We start from the raw sequence: 19534 nt of genomic DNA, 5'->3' as shown, positions 1-19534 counted from the left end.
ACAAAAACAAAATTAGCCGGGCGTGGTGGTGGGCACCTGTAGTCTCAGCTACTCAGGAGGCTGAGGCGGGAGAATGGCGTGAACGCGGGAGGTGGAGCTTGCAGTGAGCTGAGATCATGCCACTCTCCAGCCTGGGAGACAGAGTGAGACTCTACCTCAAAAAAAAAAAAAAAAAAAAAAAATGCATTGGTTACATAATTATGTAAAACTTAAAATTTTTGTGATTTATTTTGTATTTGAAACAATAATACCTGCTTCCTTTATGCAGTGTCTTTTATTTGTTGTATATTTGACTGTACAATTGACTGTTTCAGTTGTTGTTTCAGCACAAGTGGGAAGATAACCCTAAACTCTAGGATTTGTTTGCTATTTTATTTATTTTATCTTATTTTATTTTAATTTATTTCATTTTATAGAGACAGAGTCTCACTCTGTCACCCAGGCTGGAGTGCAGTGGCACGATCCCGGCTCACTGCAACCTCCGCCTCCTGAGCTCAAGTGATTCTTCTGCCTCAGCCTCCTGAGTAGCTGGGATTACAGGCACCCACCACCATGCCTAGCTAACTTTTGTATTTTTAATAGAGATGGGGTTTCACCATGTTTTCCAGGCTGGTCTTGAACTCCTGACCTCAGATAATCCGCCGACCTCGGCCTCCCAAAGTGTTGGGATTACAGGCATGAGCCACCATGCCTGGCCGATTTGTTTGCTATTGATTATTTTCATCTGCTTTTTAGTTTTAAGGGACAAAAAGTGGCTTAACTGATTATACTGGGAGGGATCTTTTTTTATTTGCAAGATGACCTTTTGGAGGTCATCTTGCAAATTAAAATGAAAAATGGTCAGATAAATTTAAACTTTTGTGTTCTCACAATTTAGCTCTGTGCCAGGCACTTTAAAGGCAACCAGTAAATATTTGTTAAATGAATGAAAAGTAGATTTCTTTCAGTTTTTGTGCTGAGAGTTTAAGTGAAAGTAAGCCATTTGCTCTATGTGATGCTTAGATGCTTAGAATTTTAGGCTCTTATTGCTGGAAAAGGCCTTTAAAATCTAGTCCAGGTTCTATAAAAGTGTCTTGTGGGCCTTCACTGGAAGACCGGGTTGGGCAACAACAAGAAGAGGCTTAAGAGAGTGGAAGTGGCTCATCCTGCTTCCCTTTCTCCCTTCCAAATATCCCCGAGTGGGCATTCAGCTCTTAAAAAGAAAACAAAAACGAGATAACAACAACAAAGCAAACCAACAGTTGGAAAACCATCATTTCAGTGTTATATTTTATATATGAAGACATTGTGGCTCAGAGAAGGTCAGTGAAAATATGTCTGGTTTTTTTTTGTTTGTTTTTGAGACAGGGTCTCACTTTGTCACCCAGGCTGGAGTGCAGTGGCGTGATCATAGCCCACTGCAGCTTCCAACTTCTGGACTCAAGTGATCTTCCCATCTTACCCTCCTGAGTAGCTAGGACTACAGGTGCACCACCATGCCTGGCTAGATTGTTTAAAAGTTTTTTGTAGAGGTGGGTTCTTGCTATATTGCCCAGGCTAGTCTTGAACTCGTAGTCTCAAGTGATCTTCCTGTCTCAGCTTCCCATAGTGCTAGGATTACAGATGTGAACCACTGTTCCTGGTGAAATATGTCTGACAGTGGCAGTGTTGTTAGAACTATGAGCTAGGCCATTTCCAAAGATAGAAATGATTTCGTAAAGCATCTGTTTTAAATTCAACTGAAAAGTACATTTTAAAAAATATGTAATTTCTTGTATTTCTGTTGCCTCCTGTCTCCCATTTTGAAAGTTAATGACTGCTGCCCCATGTTTGAAAGTATGATGTATGAGTTTTATGTATGTCATTTTTGTCTCAAACTAGTCAATAATTACGTGTTGGTGTGAGTCACTTAAGTAATTTTTTTCTGTCATGTAGCATTTCCTTTGCATTATTCTGTTAATGCTTTTGAAAAGAGCAGTCAAAATGATGTATTACTCAGGCCTTCAACAAATGTATAACCTTTATTTTGCAACAGTTTATTAATCTAGGTGCCACATATTTAGTGGTTACTGCTTAAAGCAAACAAAGAGACAAAGTAAAATTAAAAATTGCTTTTTTAATGCTAAATGAAATAGAATAGTTGAAGTATTTAATCATGGCTATTGCAATCATTTTGAAAATTACATTTATATGTTGTCACTGTAGTATTATATACAAACTAATTTTTAAATTTATTTTTAATTTATTTTTATTTTTTTGAGAGAGTTTCACTTTTGTTGCCCAGGTTGGAGTGCAATGGCGCGATCTCGGCTCACTGGAACCTCTGCCTCCCGAATTCAAGCAATTCTTCCACCTCAGCCTCCCAAGTAGCTGGGATTACAGGCATGTGTCTACCATGCCCGGCTAATTTTGTATTTTTAGTAGAGACGGAGTTTCTCCATGTTGGTCAGGCTGGTCTCGAACTCCTGACCTCAGGTGATCCGCCTGCCTCGGCCTCCCAAAGTGCTGGGATTGCAGGCAGCAGCCACCGCGCCTGGCCCAGAAACCAGTTTTTTTAATTGCAAAGTTAATTTTATAGCATCTTCATAATCATAGGTACAGCTTATTTCTCTGATATATTAATGATAGTTTTCTTATTTTTAAGATTTTTTTTTCTTCATTCTATATAGTATTTGTTTCCTCTAAGGTGCATTTTCTATTGTTGAGTCTCTAGCTTTCGAGTTAGAGGCATTCCCCAGATGTCTGACAATGTTGACTGCTTGTTATTAAGAGCTCTTGAGTGCATTGTCGGAACTTGTAGATTCTGAATTTTAATATAGGGTGATTTGGGTAGGCAGGTTTGTTGAGAAACACTTGTGTTAGATCTTTCTTTTTGGCCTGGTCAGATTCCTCAGTCTCCCAGAGTGCTGGGATTACAGGTGTGAGCCCTCATGCCAGGCCTTTTTTTTTTCCCTTTTTTGAGACAGTCTCACTCTGTCTTCCAGGCTGATGTGTAGTGGTGCAATCTTGGCTCACTGTAGCCTTTAACTCCTGGGCTCAAGCGATCCTCCCACCTCAACTTCCTGAGTAGCTGGGATTACAGGGGTGCATCACCATGCTTGGCTAATTTTTGTATTTTTTGTAGAGACAGAGTTTCACCATGCTGCCCAGGCTGGTCTTGAACTACTGAGCTCAAAGCGATCTGCTTGCCTTGGCCTTCCAGAGTGCTGGGATTACAGATGTGAGCCACTATGCCAGGCCATTATTGTCTTCTTGCAATTTAGTTTGGATTGTCTTTGTTCCTTTTCTTGGATACTCAGTTGTTGTTGTTGTTGTTTTAGTGCATTTGGTTTTCATTTTTAATTACTCCTATTTAATTTTTATTGTTATATATTTTAAAAATATTTTTAATTGATATATCTTAGCCTTAATATTACCTTTTACACAGTATTTGAAGATACTTCTCTGATAGTTTCATACATGTGTACAGTGTGTAGTGATCAAATCAGGGAAATTGGGATATTCATCATCTCAAACATTTATCTTTTTTTTTATGTTGGGAACATTACAGTTCTTCTAGCTATTTTGAAATATACATTATTATTAACTATAATTTGGATGCTTAGTTGTTGATTTTTTCACAAACATATGGATTTTAAGGCTATGTATTTCCTTCTAAGCACTACTTTGGTTGTGGCCCACAACTTTTTCTATATAGTTTAGGCTTTAAATTTTTCTGTTATGATTTTTAATGGCTTCTGAATTTCTAAGAGCATAGTTACCTATAGCCAATGGCTGTCCAAAAATATTAAATGGAAAATTCCAGAAATAAATAACTTATAAATTTTAAATTATATGCCATTGTAAGCAGGGTGATGAATTATTGTGCCATCCTGCTCTGTCCCACCTGGAATATGAATTGTTCCTTAGTCCAGTGTACCATGCTGTATATACTACTTGCTTGTTAGTTATTGACATTGTCTGCTCCTGACATCCAGCCATCATATTGTCATGGCCTGATGATTCAAGATCACCTGAAGCAGATGTTCCTCCTTCTGATGACATATTGTCAGAAGGTCATTAGTAGCCTGATGCCATGTCACAGTGCTTACCATCATTCACTTCACTTCATCTCATCACGTAGGCATTTTATCATCTCACATCATCACAAGAAGAACAAGAGTGAGTATAGTACAGTGGTCCCCCTCTTATCCTTGGGACATGTTCCAAGACCCACAGTAGATGCTTGAAATGAGGGATGGTATCCAACCCTATATCTACTATGTTTTTCTCCTACAATACATACCTATGATAAAGCTTACTTTATCATAGTATTAGATAGATAATACTAATTAGAGATAAACAGTAATAACTAAAGGTAAAATAGAAGAATTATAACAATAATCTGAATGGCATACAACTGAAACGTATGAATTATTTCTGGAGATTTTCATTGAATATTTTCTGACCGTGGTTGACCATGGGTAACTGAAACTGTGGAAAGTGAAACTAGGTATAAGGGGGACTACTATACATAAGGTATTTTGAGAGAGAAAGCATGTACACATTCACCTAACTTCTATTACAGTATATTGTTGTAATTATTCTGTTATCACTTACTGTTGTTAGTCTCTTATTGTGTCTAATTTATAAATTAACCTTTATACCAGGTATGTATGTGTAGGAAAACATAGTATATAGAGAGTTTGGTACTATCCTTATTTTCAGGCATCTACTGGGGGCTTTGGAACATGTTCCCTGAAGATAAGAGGGGCCTACTGTATTTGCATACAAGTTCATAATTATCTTCTTGGGGAACTTGTTGTTCTTACATCCCAGAAGAGACAGACAAGCTAATTCATTCTCCTTGTGAGTTATTCTTTCAATGAGGGTAAAGCCTTTCAAGGGTCTTAGCTTTAGGTGGGATCTCAGTTCTGTCTCTGAGTCTTGTGTGAGCCCAACACACCTTGTGATCTGTTTGCTCAAGGACTTTATAACAACTGGCACAGTGTTAGTGCTTGTCACTGATTCCTTCTTTTTTGTGGTAACTGGAGAATTCCACTTTTTTTGTGTGAGCTCAAATATGCATTCAAAAGATTATATTTATATTTTATCCAGCTTTTCCAACCATTGGTAGTGGGAGAATTTTCAGGTCATCTATTTTGCTTAATTGTTACAGCTGGAAATTTCTTTGCTGAGTACTTCATCTGTATTCTTTCTGTTCATTTCTCTTTGTTAGCACTTTAAAGTTTATATATTTTTTAATATTCAGCTTAGCTCTCTTTACTCATTTTTAGCCATTAGGAAAAGAAATAGTAATGTTTATTGTATAGAGAATAGAAACCTCTTTGGCATTTTAAGCAATTTGATTAAAAATAGCACTGCATAAAACATTGTGGCAGAAATTGGTGTCTATAAATTACATTTAAACCACAGTTTGATTTTGAGGCTATCATCTAATTCTAGTTTTGTTTTTTTTTTACAGTTTAAAACAGAGCGGAAAATTTCCTGGAAATCCCTGGCCTCCCTATAAGAAAAGGACATCACTCCATCCTAGCTATAAAGGTCTCATGAGACTTTTGCACTGTAAAACTTTACACATTGTGCTATTCACTCTGCTTTACAAGGTACAGTAGTAATTTGAATAGAAAGACTAAGTTTAGAATTTATTTTCAAATAATAATCCTTTAGGATAATATTTATATAAAAGTACCACTTATAAAGCAAAGTGTGTTTATACATTTAAGATGTATGAAGATATGTTATAATCACATATATTTGAAATCCAAGTTGAATATAACAGAATAGCTACAGCATTCTTTGTGAGACACTATTTATCTTATCTAGCTACAGATAAAAATATGTATTTATGGCTTCTGCAGAACAATAAGTGAAATACCATGGAACTACAAGAGGTGTAGAATGAGCTACAGGGACCAAACAACCATCAGAACCCACTAAAATGACAAAACTAGAATGGCAGTTATGTGAGCCAGTGAATCTTAGGTTGGGGTGGTTCTTTTTGCTTTTTTCCTCTAATCAGGAAAGTGACGTGGAAGGATTTGAGTGTGGTTTCTATGTGGCAAGATCAAAAATTGTTTTTGATAAACATCTTAGGAACTCACAAGATGATGCATTTACTTTCTTGTTATCTAAAATTTGTTTTATTTTGGGATCTTCTCACGTAAAACAGATTTATTTGACTAACATTAATTGTGTACTCAAAAACTTGTATGAAACATAATATTGTATAGTATGTATGTGTGTATATAATAGGGATTTTTATAATCTCATCTGCATGAAAGATGAAAAAAGTCTGGGTGCAGTGGCTTATGCCTGTAATCCCGGCACTTTGGGAGGCTAAGGTGGGCAGATCTCGAGGTCAGGAGTTCGAGACCAGCCTGGCCAACATGGTGAAACCGCGTCTCTACTAAAACTACAAAAATTAGATGGGTATGGTGGTGGGCGCCTGTAATCCCAACTTCTCAGGAGGCCGAGGCAGGAGAATTGCTTGAACCTGGGAGGTGCAGGTTGCAGTGACCCCAGATCGTGCCACTGCACTCCAGCCTGGGTGACATAGCAGGACTCCATCTCGGGGGTGGAGGAAAGAAAGATGAAAGAAAAAAGAAGATAACTATATAGACATGATAAATGTTATGCAGGTAGATACAAAGAAAACCTCTTGTTCCTCTTCCTAGTTATAATTTGAAAAATTAAAAGTTAAGAGAAATTCAAAGAAAAATAAGAATATTTGTTACACAAATTTCCAATTACTATGTACAATCATTTAACACATTGTTTAAGAAAGTATATATTTAGTTAGGTAGGAATTTTAGTTTTTTTCTTAATCTTATAATGAAATAATACTTTTAAATTTCTATACTTTTCTTTCAACTCCACCCATGACCAATTTTTCATTGTACTTGTTTCTAAAGTTTTCCTGTTATGATTTTGGACAGGTGCCTCAAAAAACACCTTGGGTGGTTTATTTTCATTAACTTCCAAGAGGGTTATTCAGTAATTGATTTAAAATGTTCTTTTTCTTTATTAAAAAATGTAGAATATCTTTTTGTACTGAAATGATATTTGTATTTGTTTTACAAATAATGGACAGTCTTCGAATGTTTACTTAGTGCCAGATTTTGTTTGAAATGCTTTATATATACTTGTAGACGTTATTTTGCTTAAGCTAGCAAAAATCCTTATGAGTGAAAGTTCTGTTGTTATTCTCCTTTTTCAGATATGAAATTGAGTTTTAGAGGTTAAATAACTAGTTCAGATGGGGAAGCTAAGTACTGTTATAAGTAATAATTAATAAGTGACAAATAATTCATGAAAATTTAAGGAAGCCTTATGGCAAATTATTATGCTCTTTCAAGTTATATGTTTCAATGTTTTCGTATGCTAAATGTACAAATAGTATTTTATGAAAAATAAAAAGACAATGTTTTAGTTGTTACAAGACTATCATAAATGAACTCTTGAAATCTCAACTTTAAAATAGCTTTCTTGATTTTACTACTACTACTACTAATAATAAAATTCTCCATTGACATTACGTTGGCAAGTCAACTTTCTAAAAATCAATTTTAGTAAACCACCTTTATCCTCTGACGTGTTTAGTGTCAAAATAAAACTGCCTGGAAACATCATTTTTCTTTCTTTCTTTTTTTTTTTTTTGGAAGTACCTAATAGAGGGATTTTTTTCCTCCTTAGCTCTTAAGTTATTCAGTTAAAGCTTTAATGCCACAAGCTTTGAAGTCAAAATTTAATTGAATTTAGCTGGTAATGTTTTATTTATCAGGAGGAGATAGTATAGTAATGATAGTCAGTGGCCTGGGAGTCTGAGGTCTGCGTTCTAGTGTTGCTTACACTAGCTAACTGGTTGTGTGGCTGGGCCTTGGTTTTCTCTCCATAACATAGTGGATCAGAAGGGATGACTTCTGTGGTCTCCCAGCCTTCAGTCTCCTCCTGCTGCTGCTTCTGCTCCTCACATCGTTGGCACCACTCACTCACTATTTGTTGAACACACATTGCTAGACACTACACAAAGCAAATGACAGATATTAACCCATGCAATCCTTACAACAATTCTGGGCTTTAATTCCATTTTTATTTTTCTTTCTTATTTTTGGTTTTTTTTTTGGATGGGGATGGGACAAGTGAAAGTGCTAGGAGGGGCTCTATAATTTCAACTTTAGAGATAAGAAAACTAAGACCAGAGTCTGTTGCTGAAGGTCAACTAGGAATAGACAGAAATTTGTTTAAAAATCTGGTTTTTAAAAGGTTTTGAATGCCTGTGCTCTTCACTGTGCCACACAACAGATGAACAGAGAAGCCCTCTGAATAGTCAGAAAAACATGAGAAGAGTCAGTGACTTGAAAGTCTCTCTATTCTTTAGTTGTAGTAGATTAGGTCTTAAGCGATTAAGACCTCCTTTCCAAGTCGCCTCAGCCATTTGGGCAGCTTCTGTGAGGCTCAGCTTATCCTGTCCTCTTTTTTGCTCTCTGCTATCTTGCCCACAATTAAAACTGCCATTCCCTACAGAATTTCTTCCTTTTGTCCTTTCCATCATTTGGCCAGATGACTTTTATAATGAGGACAAGATGATAGCTGCCAGGCCATTTTGTTACTTGTCGTATTTTAGATATCTTCTGGTTAGTGGTCTGTTATATCATAGTGAATGAGTGATTGATGTAGGTAGCCCAGAAACCCTGTGTAAGATGCATAAGGTTTGCATTGAGTAATCCACAGGTCAGATTTATCAAATTTTCTTCAGAGAAGCCTCTTTACTAACCGCTTGAATTCCTTCTACCTTTCTCCTACATGTAAATCACACACTGACATACATATGAATATAGCTGCTCAAAATACTCAGAGGCTCAGAACTTTAATTTCAGAGACATGTTTTTAAGAACATTAATGCACCATAAACATTTATTGTGCTTCCAGTTATATGCCAGGTGCTGTGCTAAACACATTTGCTTGAATTATCCTATTTAGTAAACTTATTTATCTGATGGCCTTGTCATCAAGAGAAGAGTGTCAGCAAATTAGGATATAAAAATATTCTTATTAATTTATTTTATTAAATACTTATATTCATATGAATTTATTTTAGTGGACTCTCTGACATAACCTTTAGAAAATTTGTGAACTGGTATTTCTAGATATTACTTAAAGTACTTTTCGTCTATAACAGTAAAATATTTTTGGATCTCTAAATGAAATACATTTTGTGGAAAAAAGTAATTATGAGGCATTTTCTTCCCTTTTTAAAGATTTTGATGGATCATCAAAATCTGTCAGAACATGTACTCTGCATGGTTTTGTATCTGATTGAATTAGGACTCGAAAATTCTGCTGAAGAAGAACCAGATGAAGAGGTAAGTAGTTTTTTGTAATTTAAAATTTTTAGATAGGCAGTCCCTATCTGGCTCCAACCAATTGTTGCCAAACCAGACATGTTATACTTTTGCTAGTTATGACATGCCTTAGTAAAGTGTATTTATGGATTCATCTTGAGGTATATTTATGTTTTCATCAGACTCATAAGATCTTTTAAAGAACTACTGGAAAAGGCCCTTTGGGATCTTCAAATACGTACAGTTTTTTAGGGCCTTAATTGATGCATTAAATTCTATTATGGAATTACTGAATTTGAAATTTATAATTCCTATCACAAAAATTAATAAAAGTGTTTAATGCATTTTTGGTGTTATGCTAAGAATATTGATTATTGGCAAAAAATTACCAGTAATCAATAAATAATCAGTAAAACTGAAGTTAGGGCTTAGCTCCAAAAATTCTAATAATTTGATTAGGGATTATTTTTGAGTAGCAAATTCTTTCTGTAAAGGTTTTAAGGTAATGGCATGAATATTGTTATATGGGAGAATGTTTAAAGTACTTAAGAGTGAAAGTTGTTAATTTGTTTCAGGACTTTAGAAGTATTGTGTCCATAAAAGCAATTGTTACTACAAATTAGTTTCACTAATGTGTAAGATTCTCCTCATCTCTTTCCTCCTAAATGACAAAATGTAACACAACATAATAATTGCAAAAAACAAGTTAAAGAAACCACTTTGTAGTTCTTTGTAGTCCAAGTTGAATCAACATATGTTCTTTCATAGATGTTAAAAGGTTATAAAGATTCCTCTATGATTAGGTCGTATATACCTTTGGTTGATTTTTCAGTTTCCTCCAAATTAGTCCAAATTAGCATTATTTGTATTACTAATGGGTGAGGATGAATATTCTGTAATGTTCAGTATTCTAGATTGAAAAATGTATTTAAAAATGTATTTTAAGTCAGATGTTTAGCTGATTCCATCAGACTTACCCATATTGGTATTGAGTAATTTATTACTACATTTTTTGTTTGAATTTGGTTTTATTCAAATTTATTCACTCTATAATTTGTGGATGAGACAGTAAAGGATCCAGGATTATGATAGGCAATGGATGATTTTTGGGGGCTTGTTACATCTCCATTGTACCTTGGACCTGACGTGGCAAGATTTGATATTCTTTTTTTTTTTTTTTTTTTTTTTTTTTTTTTTTAGGCATCCGTGGGTGGACCAGAACGTTGTCATGACAGTTGGTTTCCTGGCAGTAACTTAGTGTCAAACATGCGACACTTTATAAACTATGTTAGAGTAAGAGTTCCAGAGACTGCGCCTGAAGTGAAGAGAGACTCACCTGCAAGTACTAGCTCTGATAACTTGGGTTCCTTTCAAGTAAGTGTAAACGTAAGAAAGAAAATAAGGAAAAGCTTTATGTTATGTATGTTATGTTGGGATATACTGTTCCTATGATATCCAAAAGAAAAAAAAAGTGGTTGCAGATAACTTTAAATTGTTTTTTATTTCCTCTGATATATCTATGCAACTTCTACCTTATCAGTCTTTTTCCCTTAATCTGCCAGAGTTCACGACGGCCTAAAGTTCTACAAAGAGAGGTAGATGTGTATGATATTTGCATTAACTAGCAACATGGCTTTAACTGGAAATGGGGAAAAACTGCTTTGAAGTATTTGTGTGTGTATAGGTGTTTAATTAATATGGTTAAATTTAAAAGAAAGTTTCTTGGATTTGTGTGTGGTTTTTTTTTTTGACAAAGTGATTTAAGCTTAATATTAAAGAAAATTTATATTGAGCTTAAAAATAACACTGAGTATTTTCTTATTAGTGTTCGAAGTATTTTGGACCAATTATAGGTAGCATATTTGAGTCCCTTTACATTTAGCATTGCCACTATATTACTAACTTCTTAAAAATGACTTGGATATTTTCTAAATTAAAATAAATTTAATTGCTAGCAGCATGCTCATTTGCAAATAACTTTTTTTTGCTTCTATGGCAATTAATTAACTTTGATAAACTAAGCCTATGAAGTCTTAAATTCTGTATGTTCTGGCTTTGGACTCATTTTGAAAATCAGTGCTCTCATTGCATGTAAGTTAATTTTTAAAAAGCAGTAATGAAAAATCTTGAAATGACATTTTAAGTAACTAAACTTAAGCAGTTTTAGTCTTCCCAGCCTAGATTTTTGTCAGTAGAGAACATTGAATCAGACATTTCTTATAGTAGAGTCTATTTGTAGGAGCTTTCTTGGTCTTTGACAACGTATTTTCGCTGTAAGCAAAAACTGGAACCTCTAAAGAGGCTTTTGCCTCTAATGCTGGTAGAGTACTTTAAAAAACAGCTTCGATGTTAAAAAATAGTATATACTGTCATTTGACTCACAAAAGCTCATCTGATATTAGAGCATCCTTTCTATGCTTGCTTTTAAAAAATAAATTCATTAAACTGATTCATATCTTAATTAAAAGATGTTTTCTAAGAGCCCTGGTGCAGTTTGATTGCTTTAGCAAAAAAGCTTTTTAGAATTTAAATTAATGAGGAAAATACTTAAAAAAAAAAAAAACTGTTCAGAAAACAAATCATAGTCCTTGACCGACAAACCAAAAACAAATAAAAAACAAATCACAAATCACAGTTTTAATTTCATATTAAAATTTAATAAAACAAATTTCATATTAAAATATGAAACATCAGTTTGATTTTTTCATCCTTATATTTCAGTTTAGTAACTTTAAGCATTTATGTTAGAATTTTCAAACTTTAAAGTTCCTTAAAAGTGAAATTAATTACTAGTTCATGTTTGTTAGCTTAGAAAATTTTTTAAAAAACGAATTTATAATTTTCTTAACTGGAAACTGTAGCAGTCTTCCAGAAGTTACTAAAGAGTACCCTATTCCTCATGAATGCTGACCAGAACAGCCTTTCCTCCTTTAAACTAATGAATAATTTAGTTTATGATTCTCTTTAATATGGCTGTAGATACTACGTAAGTTTTGTCTGTTTTCGGGAGGTTGAAAAGGAGGTGTTACTGCTGATGATCTCCTTATAAGTCTTTCCAGATTGAGTGGGATTAAATATATTTGAGAGAGATAGGTCAAGGGACAGAATTATTTAAAGAGCAAATCTGTTGAATAAATCTTTTTATGAAACTGAGCATTCCCTTTGGAAAATGTAGTACTAGTATGTTTTTAAAATGATGCTAAATAACTTCTCTTGATTTTTCTTTGTTTCTCTTTTTTAATGGTAGAATTCTGGTACAGCTCAAGTTTTCAGTTTAGTAGCAGAACGTAGAAAGAAATTTCAGGAAATCATCAATCGCAGTAGCAGTGAAGCAAATCAGGTGGTTCGTCCCAAAACTTCAAGTAAATGGTCTGCTCCTGGCTCAGCTCCACAGTTAACTACAGCCATTTTGGAAATTAAAGAAAGCATATTGTCTTTGCTAATTAAACTTCATCACAAACTCTCAGGAAAACAAAACTCCTACTATCCTCCTTGGCTTGATGACATAGAAATTTTAATCCAACCAGAAATTCCTAAATACAGTCATGGAGATGGTATAACTGCAGTGGAAAGAATTTTACTAAAAGCTGCATCGCAAAGTAGAATGAACAAACGCATCATTGAAGAGATATGTAGAAAAGTGACCCCTCCTGTACCACCTAAAAAAGTCACTGCAGCAGAGAAGAAAACATTGGACAAAGAAGAAAGGTAATTTTTATTTTTAATGTTTTAAACGTGTGTATAGTTGAAAAATTGATATTTTTTTCCTTTTGGTCATTTGAGGATAATCACTTGGATGTTTAATAGCAACAGTCATAGCTGATGTAATGTAAGTGGAATGGAGCATGGTCAGTGCTTGTACATGTGATATATTGAGTTTATTGACGGACAGGTGAGACTTTCTGACCCCACCGTAAAATTACTACCTTAAATCTATATGTCTCTTTGGAAAAATTGCTACTGCTTTTATTGCTGTAAGGATCTAATAATTCTCTTACTGTTAAAGTTGAACTGTTCAACTTTAAATGAGAATAAAAAAATATTTAAACATTTCTCAAAATAAAAATCCAACTGCTTTAGTTTCTTTTGGTCTTTTCTAATCTTTATTAATATATGATTGCTGATTTTTAAAAAGTGATGTTTTAAAACACATTCTGACTAACTTATGCTTCTAGCTTTTGGATCTTTAGGTTGCTTATAATTTGTTGTTAAAATTATATTTATAAACTTTTTTTCATCTTTTGACTTTCTTGAAAAAAAAAGAATGGGATTTAAAAAAAAAATCTCAAGATATATACTATGTTATGTGGGGTTTGTGGGTCAAGGACTATGAGCATAGTATGGTTCTTTTTTTCAGTGGTACATTGTTTGCCAGAAGAGTTGTGTTACTGTGCATTGTCACCAATTGTTTCCCAAGAGCCTTGTCAACATTGCTGACCCTACTGTCATAAACATGACAAGGTGAATCTTGAGAGAGTGAAACTCAGCATAATTGTCAAACTCTTGGAAAGGGTTCAGTGTTTATTACAGAAAAAAAAAAAAAAAAAAAAAAAGCATGCCTTTTAATGAGTGTACATAGGCTAAAAGACCCAGGACATTAAAAAAAAGGATTTCAGATCAAATTCAAGATAGTCATTGCTCACTTCTCCGAGGTTATAAATAATATTCGTTGTTTTAATTTCTTTATTATTTAAGACAAATTTGTCTACCAAAGCAACAATTATAGGGGAAGGGTACACATTTCCCCTTAGGGAGGGTCCAAAGAGATCACATCAATATTATCTTAATTTAAGAACCTAGGACCTTGATCATCTCGATCTCTTTTATATAGGTAAAAATCATTATCAACAGAGTTATTTGGACTGCTGTTGTGAGCGGTATGACTAATACATCATTTAGCAGTTTGAAGTGTACTTTAGAGGTATTTTCTGGATAATTTCATCTTCTTACTTTTAAAATTAAATATAGGCAGTTATGGGTTAAATGATCAGTGGAAGCAAGCCTAAGATGGATCTTACTCGATTGATCCATTTCTCACTCACTGGGTGTCAGTCCATCACTTTTCTAGACATATCTGTGTCCGGTGTTGGACTTCCTGACCTCGAGGAATTGATACTATAATGGAGAGACAGACTGGTAAACAGATAGTTTGTTAGTAGTGTTAACATAGTGTAACAGGTACTATATTGGGTACACAGAGTGTTAATGGGAGTAGCAGGACATAAGGCTAAGAGGGTAACTGCATATAATTAACTGGCACAGGGTATAAATGGTTACAGGGAAACTGGAAGGATTTTAAGTGAGGAATAATATATAGGATAGAACTGGGCGCGGTGGCTCGCGCCTGTAATCCCAGCACTTTGGGAGGCTGAGGCGGGCGGATCACGAGGTCAGGAGATCGAGACCATCCTGGCTAACACGGTGAAACCCCGTCTCTACTAAAAATACAAAAAATTGGCTGGGCATAGTGGTGGGCGCCTGTAGTCCCAGCTACTCTGGAAGCTGAGGCAGGAGAATGGTGTGAACCCAGGAGGCGGAGCTTGCAGTGAGCCGAGATTGTGCCACTGCACTCCAGCCTGGATGACAGAGTGAGACTCTGCCTCAAAAAACAAAAACAAAAACATATATGTGTGTGTATGTATATGTATGTATATATATGTGTGTATATATATAGGATAATTACATGCGGGTGGATTAGAGTGGGGTAAGACTGGAAATTGGGAGAGCAAGCTACTTAGTCATCTAGTGGGGCAGGTGTGATAAGGGTCTGAACTAAGACAGTGATGATAATAAAGAGAGGAGGAGATGTATATGAGATATTTAGCAGGTACAAGTTGTTAGACTCGGTAATCAGCTTGATGTGAGAAATGAGGGAGATGTCATGAATGGTGCCCTGATTTCTGACTTGGATAATGTTCCTTTTACCAAGATAATGGAGTATAGGAGGGGTCTCAGGCTCAGTAGTAAAACTGATCTGTTCAGTTCTGGACACTACTAAGTTCAAGAGGGATACCCAGGTGAAGATGTCCAGTCAGATATAGGGTTTAAGATTTAGGGGAGAATTCTTAGAGATACAGATATGAGCACATAGGTAATAGTAGAATCCTTTATATGGGAGAAAGTGTACAGTGAGAAAATGAGAAGACTGAATATAGAACTCAAGGGAAAAACATTAAAGGGAATGACTGAGGAAAGGGTACCTACAAAGGTGACTGATAAATGGATGGCTGAGCAGAGTAAGAGAAAAACTGGGGTGAGTGGCTTTAGAGAAGTCACAAGAGGAAGTTCAGAAAGCAAGAAACTTATCAAAATTGTTAAGTGCTACAGGAGTTCAATAAGATTGGCCATCCTGTTTGATTTATTAGTTAGGAGGTCATCCTTTGGTACCTGTATAAGGAGCAATTTTAGTCACATATATAGTTATACTACATCTTTGATGTAATTAAAAGTTTGTTGGGAGGTCGAGGCAGGTGGATCACGAGGTCAGGAGATTAAGACCATCCTGGCCAACATGATGAAACCCCATCTTTACTAAAAATATAAAAAATAGCTGGGCGTGGTGGCGTGTGCCTGTAGTCCCAGCTACTAGGGAGGCTGAGGCAGGAGAATTGCTTGAAGCTGGGAGGCGGAGGTTGCAGTGAGCTGAGATCACGCCACGGCACTCCTGCCTGGCGACAGAGTGAGACTCCATCTCAAAAAAAAAAAAAAAAGTTTGTTATAAAAAATTTATATTAATATATGCAAAAGCCTACGGTAGATTAAGAATTTAGGAGAATTCCTAAATAGGAGTTATAAAGAACTAACTAAAAATTTGTTTCCATGGGAGAAAGGACATTCAGTAACATATAATTTAGATGACCAGTCATTAAGTTTGAATTAGTAATAGCCTAGAATGTAATAAATCTACTGACAAAATTAGAAGGTTGAAAATGAGGTAAGATTGTTATTTTTGTCAATTAGTGGTCTCTCTTAGTGGTCAGATCCTTCTTTCTGTTATGTAATAGTATATCCTTTTATTTTGAAAGAAGATAAACAGTGAATCAAAATCTGTTTTTTTTTGGTAATTATTACTAATAATGCGATACTAGAGGACATAGTTTAGATGCTACTTTTACAAAGGCCCTGATGCTACTGTAATAAATAATATTCTAAAAATTTTAAAGGCTTTCTTTGTGATAGATTTTGTTTCCTTTGAACAATGATGGTATTGACAAGTACTTGAAACTAATTTGTAGTGGACAGCTAAGGATTAAGATGACTATTTGGATCTCACCATGCTTCTCACATTTGTCTTTCCTTTGGTTTTGTTTTGGATTTTCATAATAAAGGCAGAACCGTTCATAAACACTTCCATTTGTTTATGAACAATAAATGAGGATCCATTTCCAAGTACCTCACCTTTAGACAAACTCAGTATCACTTTCATAATAGATTAACTTCATAGAAAACAAGATGTAAGCAGAAAACATTAGATGGTTGTAATAAAATGCAGCTTCAATGTCTTTGCCTCAGGAGTTAATGGAAAATTTTTGAGTTATACTGAATCTGCCAGAACTTGTGTATGTTCTTTGTTAATGGCCTTTATTTACATTTATGCCCATTTAGAAAAGTAATAATCTCGATTAAGAAAACATTCACAACAATGACATTCCATTTCTGGTTAGTATAGAAACCTGCTATAGAAATGCACTCTAATACTAGTGTCAAGCAGTTACATTTGAGGTTTTCTTATGTTTAATAGATTTTAAAAAGTACATTCTATGGACATACGTATTCTAATTGTAAGTGTACATGTTTAAAGGTGAGCTGTAGAGTGAGTGGCATTAATTAAAGAAGCATGGCAAAACTTACAGATTTGCAAAGTAGTGATTCAGAAGACCAAAAATGTAGTCTGTCACTGCTATTGTTGCTCAAAACATTTTTGGAGGTCACTTAGAATGCTTTGAGCATCTAGAGCACATTTTTCTTTGCTTCCATTTCTTCCATTGTGGCAAATATTTGTCCTTTGAGGATGGATTTAATTTTAAAAAGCTTTTTATTTTGAAGGAATCTTAAACGTACATAAATGGTTCAGGAAGTTCTTTGTACCCTCAACTATGAGAATTAGCAAATCAATATGATATTTGAGTATGATTAAATCTTTAGATCCCAAGTTTTGATAGTTGTCCCAGTAATGTCTCGTCTCGTCTGTCTCGTCTCCCCTCCCCTCCCCTCCCCTCGCCTCTCTTCTCTTCTCCTTTTTTCTTTTCTTTTTTTTTGGAGACAGGGTCATGCTCTGTCACTCAGGCTGGAGTGTAGTGGCATGATCACGGCTCACTTCTGCCTTGACCTCCTAGGCTCAAGTGATTCTCCCGCCTCAGCCTCTTGAATAGCTGGTACTACAGGTGTGTGCCATCATGCCTGGCTAATTTTTAAAAATCAGTTGTAGAGATGAGGTCTTGCTATGTTACCCAGGCTGGTCTCAAACTCCTGGGGTCAAGTGATCCTCCCGCCTCAGCTCCACAAAGTGGTGTGATTACAGGCATGAGCCACTTCTCCTAGCCCCCAATAATATTTCTTTTCTTTCTTTGTTTCTTTTTTTTTCTGTTTTGAGACAGAGTCTCGCTCTGTCACCCAGGCTGGAAAGCAGTGGCGTGATCTCGACTCACTGCAACCTCTGCCTCCCAGGTTCAAGCAATTCTCTGCCTCAGCCTCCCAAGTAGCTGCGATTACAGGCGCCTGCCACTACGCCAGGCTAATTTTTGTATTTTTAGTAGAGACAGGGTTTCACCATGTTGGCCAAGCTGGTCTTGAACTGCTGACCTTGTGATCCACCCGCCTTGGCATCCGAAAGTGCTGGGATTACAGGCATGAGGCACTGTGCCCAGCCACTAATATTTCTTATAGCAGAAAGATCCAGTTCATAATCACTCCTTGCACTTAATTGTCATGCCTCTTTGTTCTCCTTCAATATAGAAGTTTTTATTTTCATGACCTTGGCACTTTTAAAGATTATGAAGCAGTAGTAACATTGTAGAATATCTCTTAATTTGGGATTCTCTGTTTTCCCTTTATATTTTGACTCAGTTTATACAACTTTGGCAGGAATGTCAATGAAGTGTTGCTGTTTTGTTTTCATTGTATCCCATAAGGTGTTATATGATTTCAATTTGTTTCATCACTGGTGATTTACTTTGACCATGTCTGCCAGACTTCTTCACAGTCAAATTACCTTTCCCACCCCACTTTACAATTAATACATAATTTGTGGAGAGATACTTTGAGATATTGTAATATCCCAATCCATATCAACTTTATATTCATTCATTTTTATCAGTATGGACTCATGGGTTCCTATTTTATTTTATGGGTTATAATCTCATATGCTTGTTATTAATTTTGGTGCTCAAATTATTACAGATTTGGCCACTAGGAGTCACGTCAAGCTGGTTTCTGGGTCCTGTTGATCTGTCCCCATCATTCTTTGAGCATATTCTTATTTTCTGGGGCAATAAGATGTTCCAGGCTTGGCCAGGTGGTGGCTCACACCTGTAATCCCAGCACTTTGGGAGGCTGAGATGGGCAGATGACCTGAGCTCAGGAGTTCGAGATCAGCCTGGCCAATGTGGTGAAACCCTGTCTCTACTAACAATACAAAAATTAGTCGGGCATGGTGGTGCGTTCCTGTAATCCCATCTACTCAGGAGGCTGAAGCACGAGGATCGCTTGAACCCAGGAGGCAGAGGTTACAGTGACCCTAGATCACGCCACTGCACTCCAGCCTTGGCAATAGAGTGAGACTCTATCTCAAAAAAAAAAAAAAAAAAAAGATGTTGCAGGCTTATCCTATACTTGGAGTCAGCCATTGCTCCGAGGTGTCCTGGTTGCTTTTAAGAGAGAATGGTATTTAGAAAGCCCAGTCCATGTGTTTATTCTAATGAAGTATAGCTGTCTCAGGTCCTCTTAGGACAGAGCTGGGGAAAATTGTGTGTGTGTTTCTTTGTAAGTCTGTGTTTGTTTTGGAAGGTAGTGAGAGAGAGGAAGGGAGAAATTTATATTTAGTTTTATGTCTACCTTTATGTACTGAAAACTGTGAGTTCACTCTGATACTTTCCGTTCCAATCTATCACTCTAGGAGTCATTCTTGTTTTCTCTCTTTCCATATTTGTAATTCTGTAACTCCCTTCTTCCACTGTGAGATACCTGACACCTATAACTCTCTCTCTCTCTCT

General features: G+C 35.6%; 1 protein-coding gene across 6 annotated transcripts in view; it reads left to right on the top strand.

Annotated features, from left to right (window-relative positions):
* The window catches only part of UBR3 (ubiquitin protein ligase E3 component n-recognin 3), a 264525-nt gene that overhangs the window by 112780 nt on the left and 132211 nt on the right, over positions 1–19534 (top strand). For 3 of the 6 annotated variants that reach the window (XM_050751437.1, XM_050751438.1, XM_050751436.1), the window contains exons 20-24: positions 5444–5585; positions 9240–9344; positions 10524–10697; positions 10886–10918; positions 12571–13031. In XM_050751437.1, the coding sequence (XP_050607394.1) occupies positions 5444–5585; positions 9240–9344; positions 10524–10697; positions 10886–10918; positions 12571–13031 (915 nt within the window). The remainder of the gene's footprint in view (positions 1–5443; positions 5586–9239; positions 9345–10523; positions 10698–10885; positions 10919–12570; positions 13032–19534) is intronic. The other 3 variants (XM_050751441.1, XM_050751440.1, XM_050751439.1) reach the window with 1 other exon arrangement.

Source organism: Macaca thibetana, chromosome 12 (assembly GCF_024542745.1).
Source record: "Macaca thibetana thibetana isolate TM-01 chromosome 12, ASM2454274v1, whole genome shotgun sequence".
Lineage (NCBI taxonomy): Eukaryota > Metazoa > Chordata > Mammalia > Primates > Cercopithecidae > Macaca > Macaca thibetana.
The sequence above is the reverse complement of the archived record's forward strand: the minus strand, read 5'-3'. Positions and strand labels throughout refer to the sequence as shown.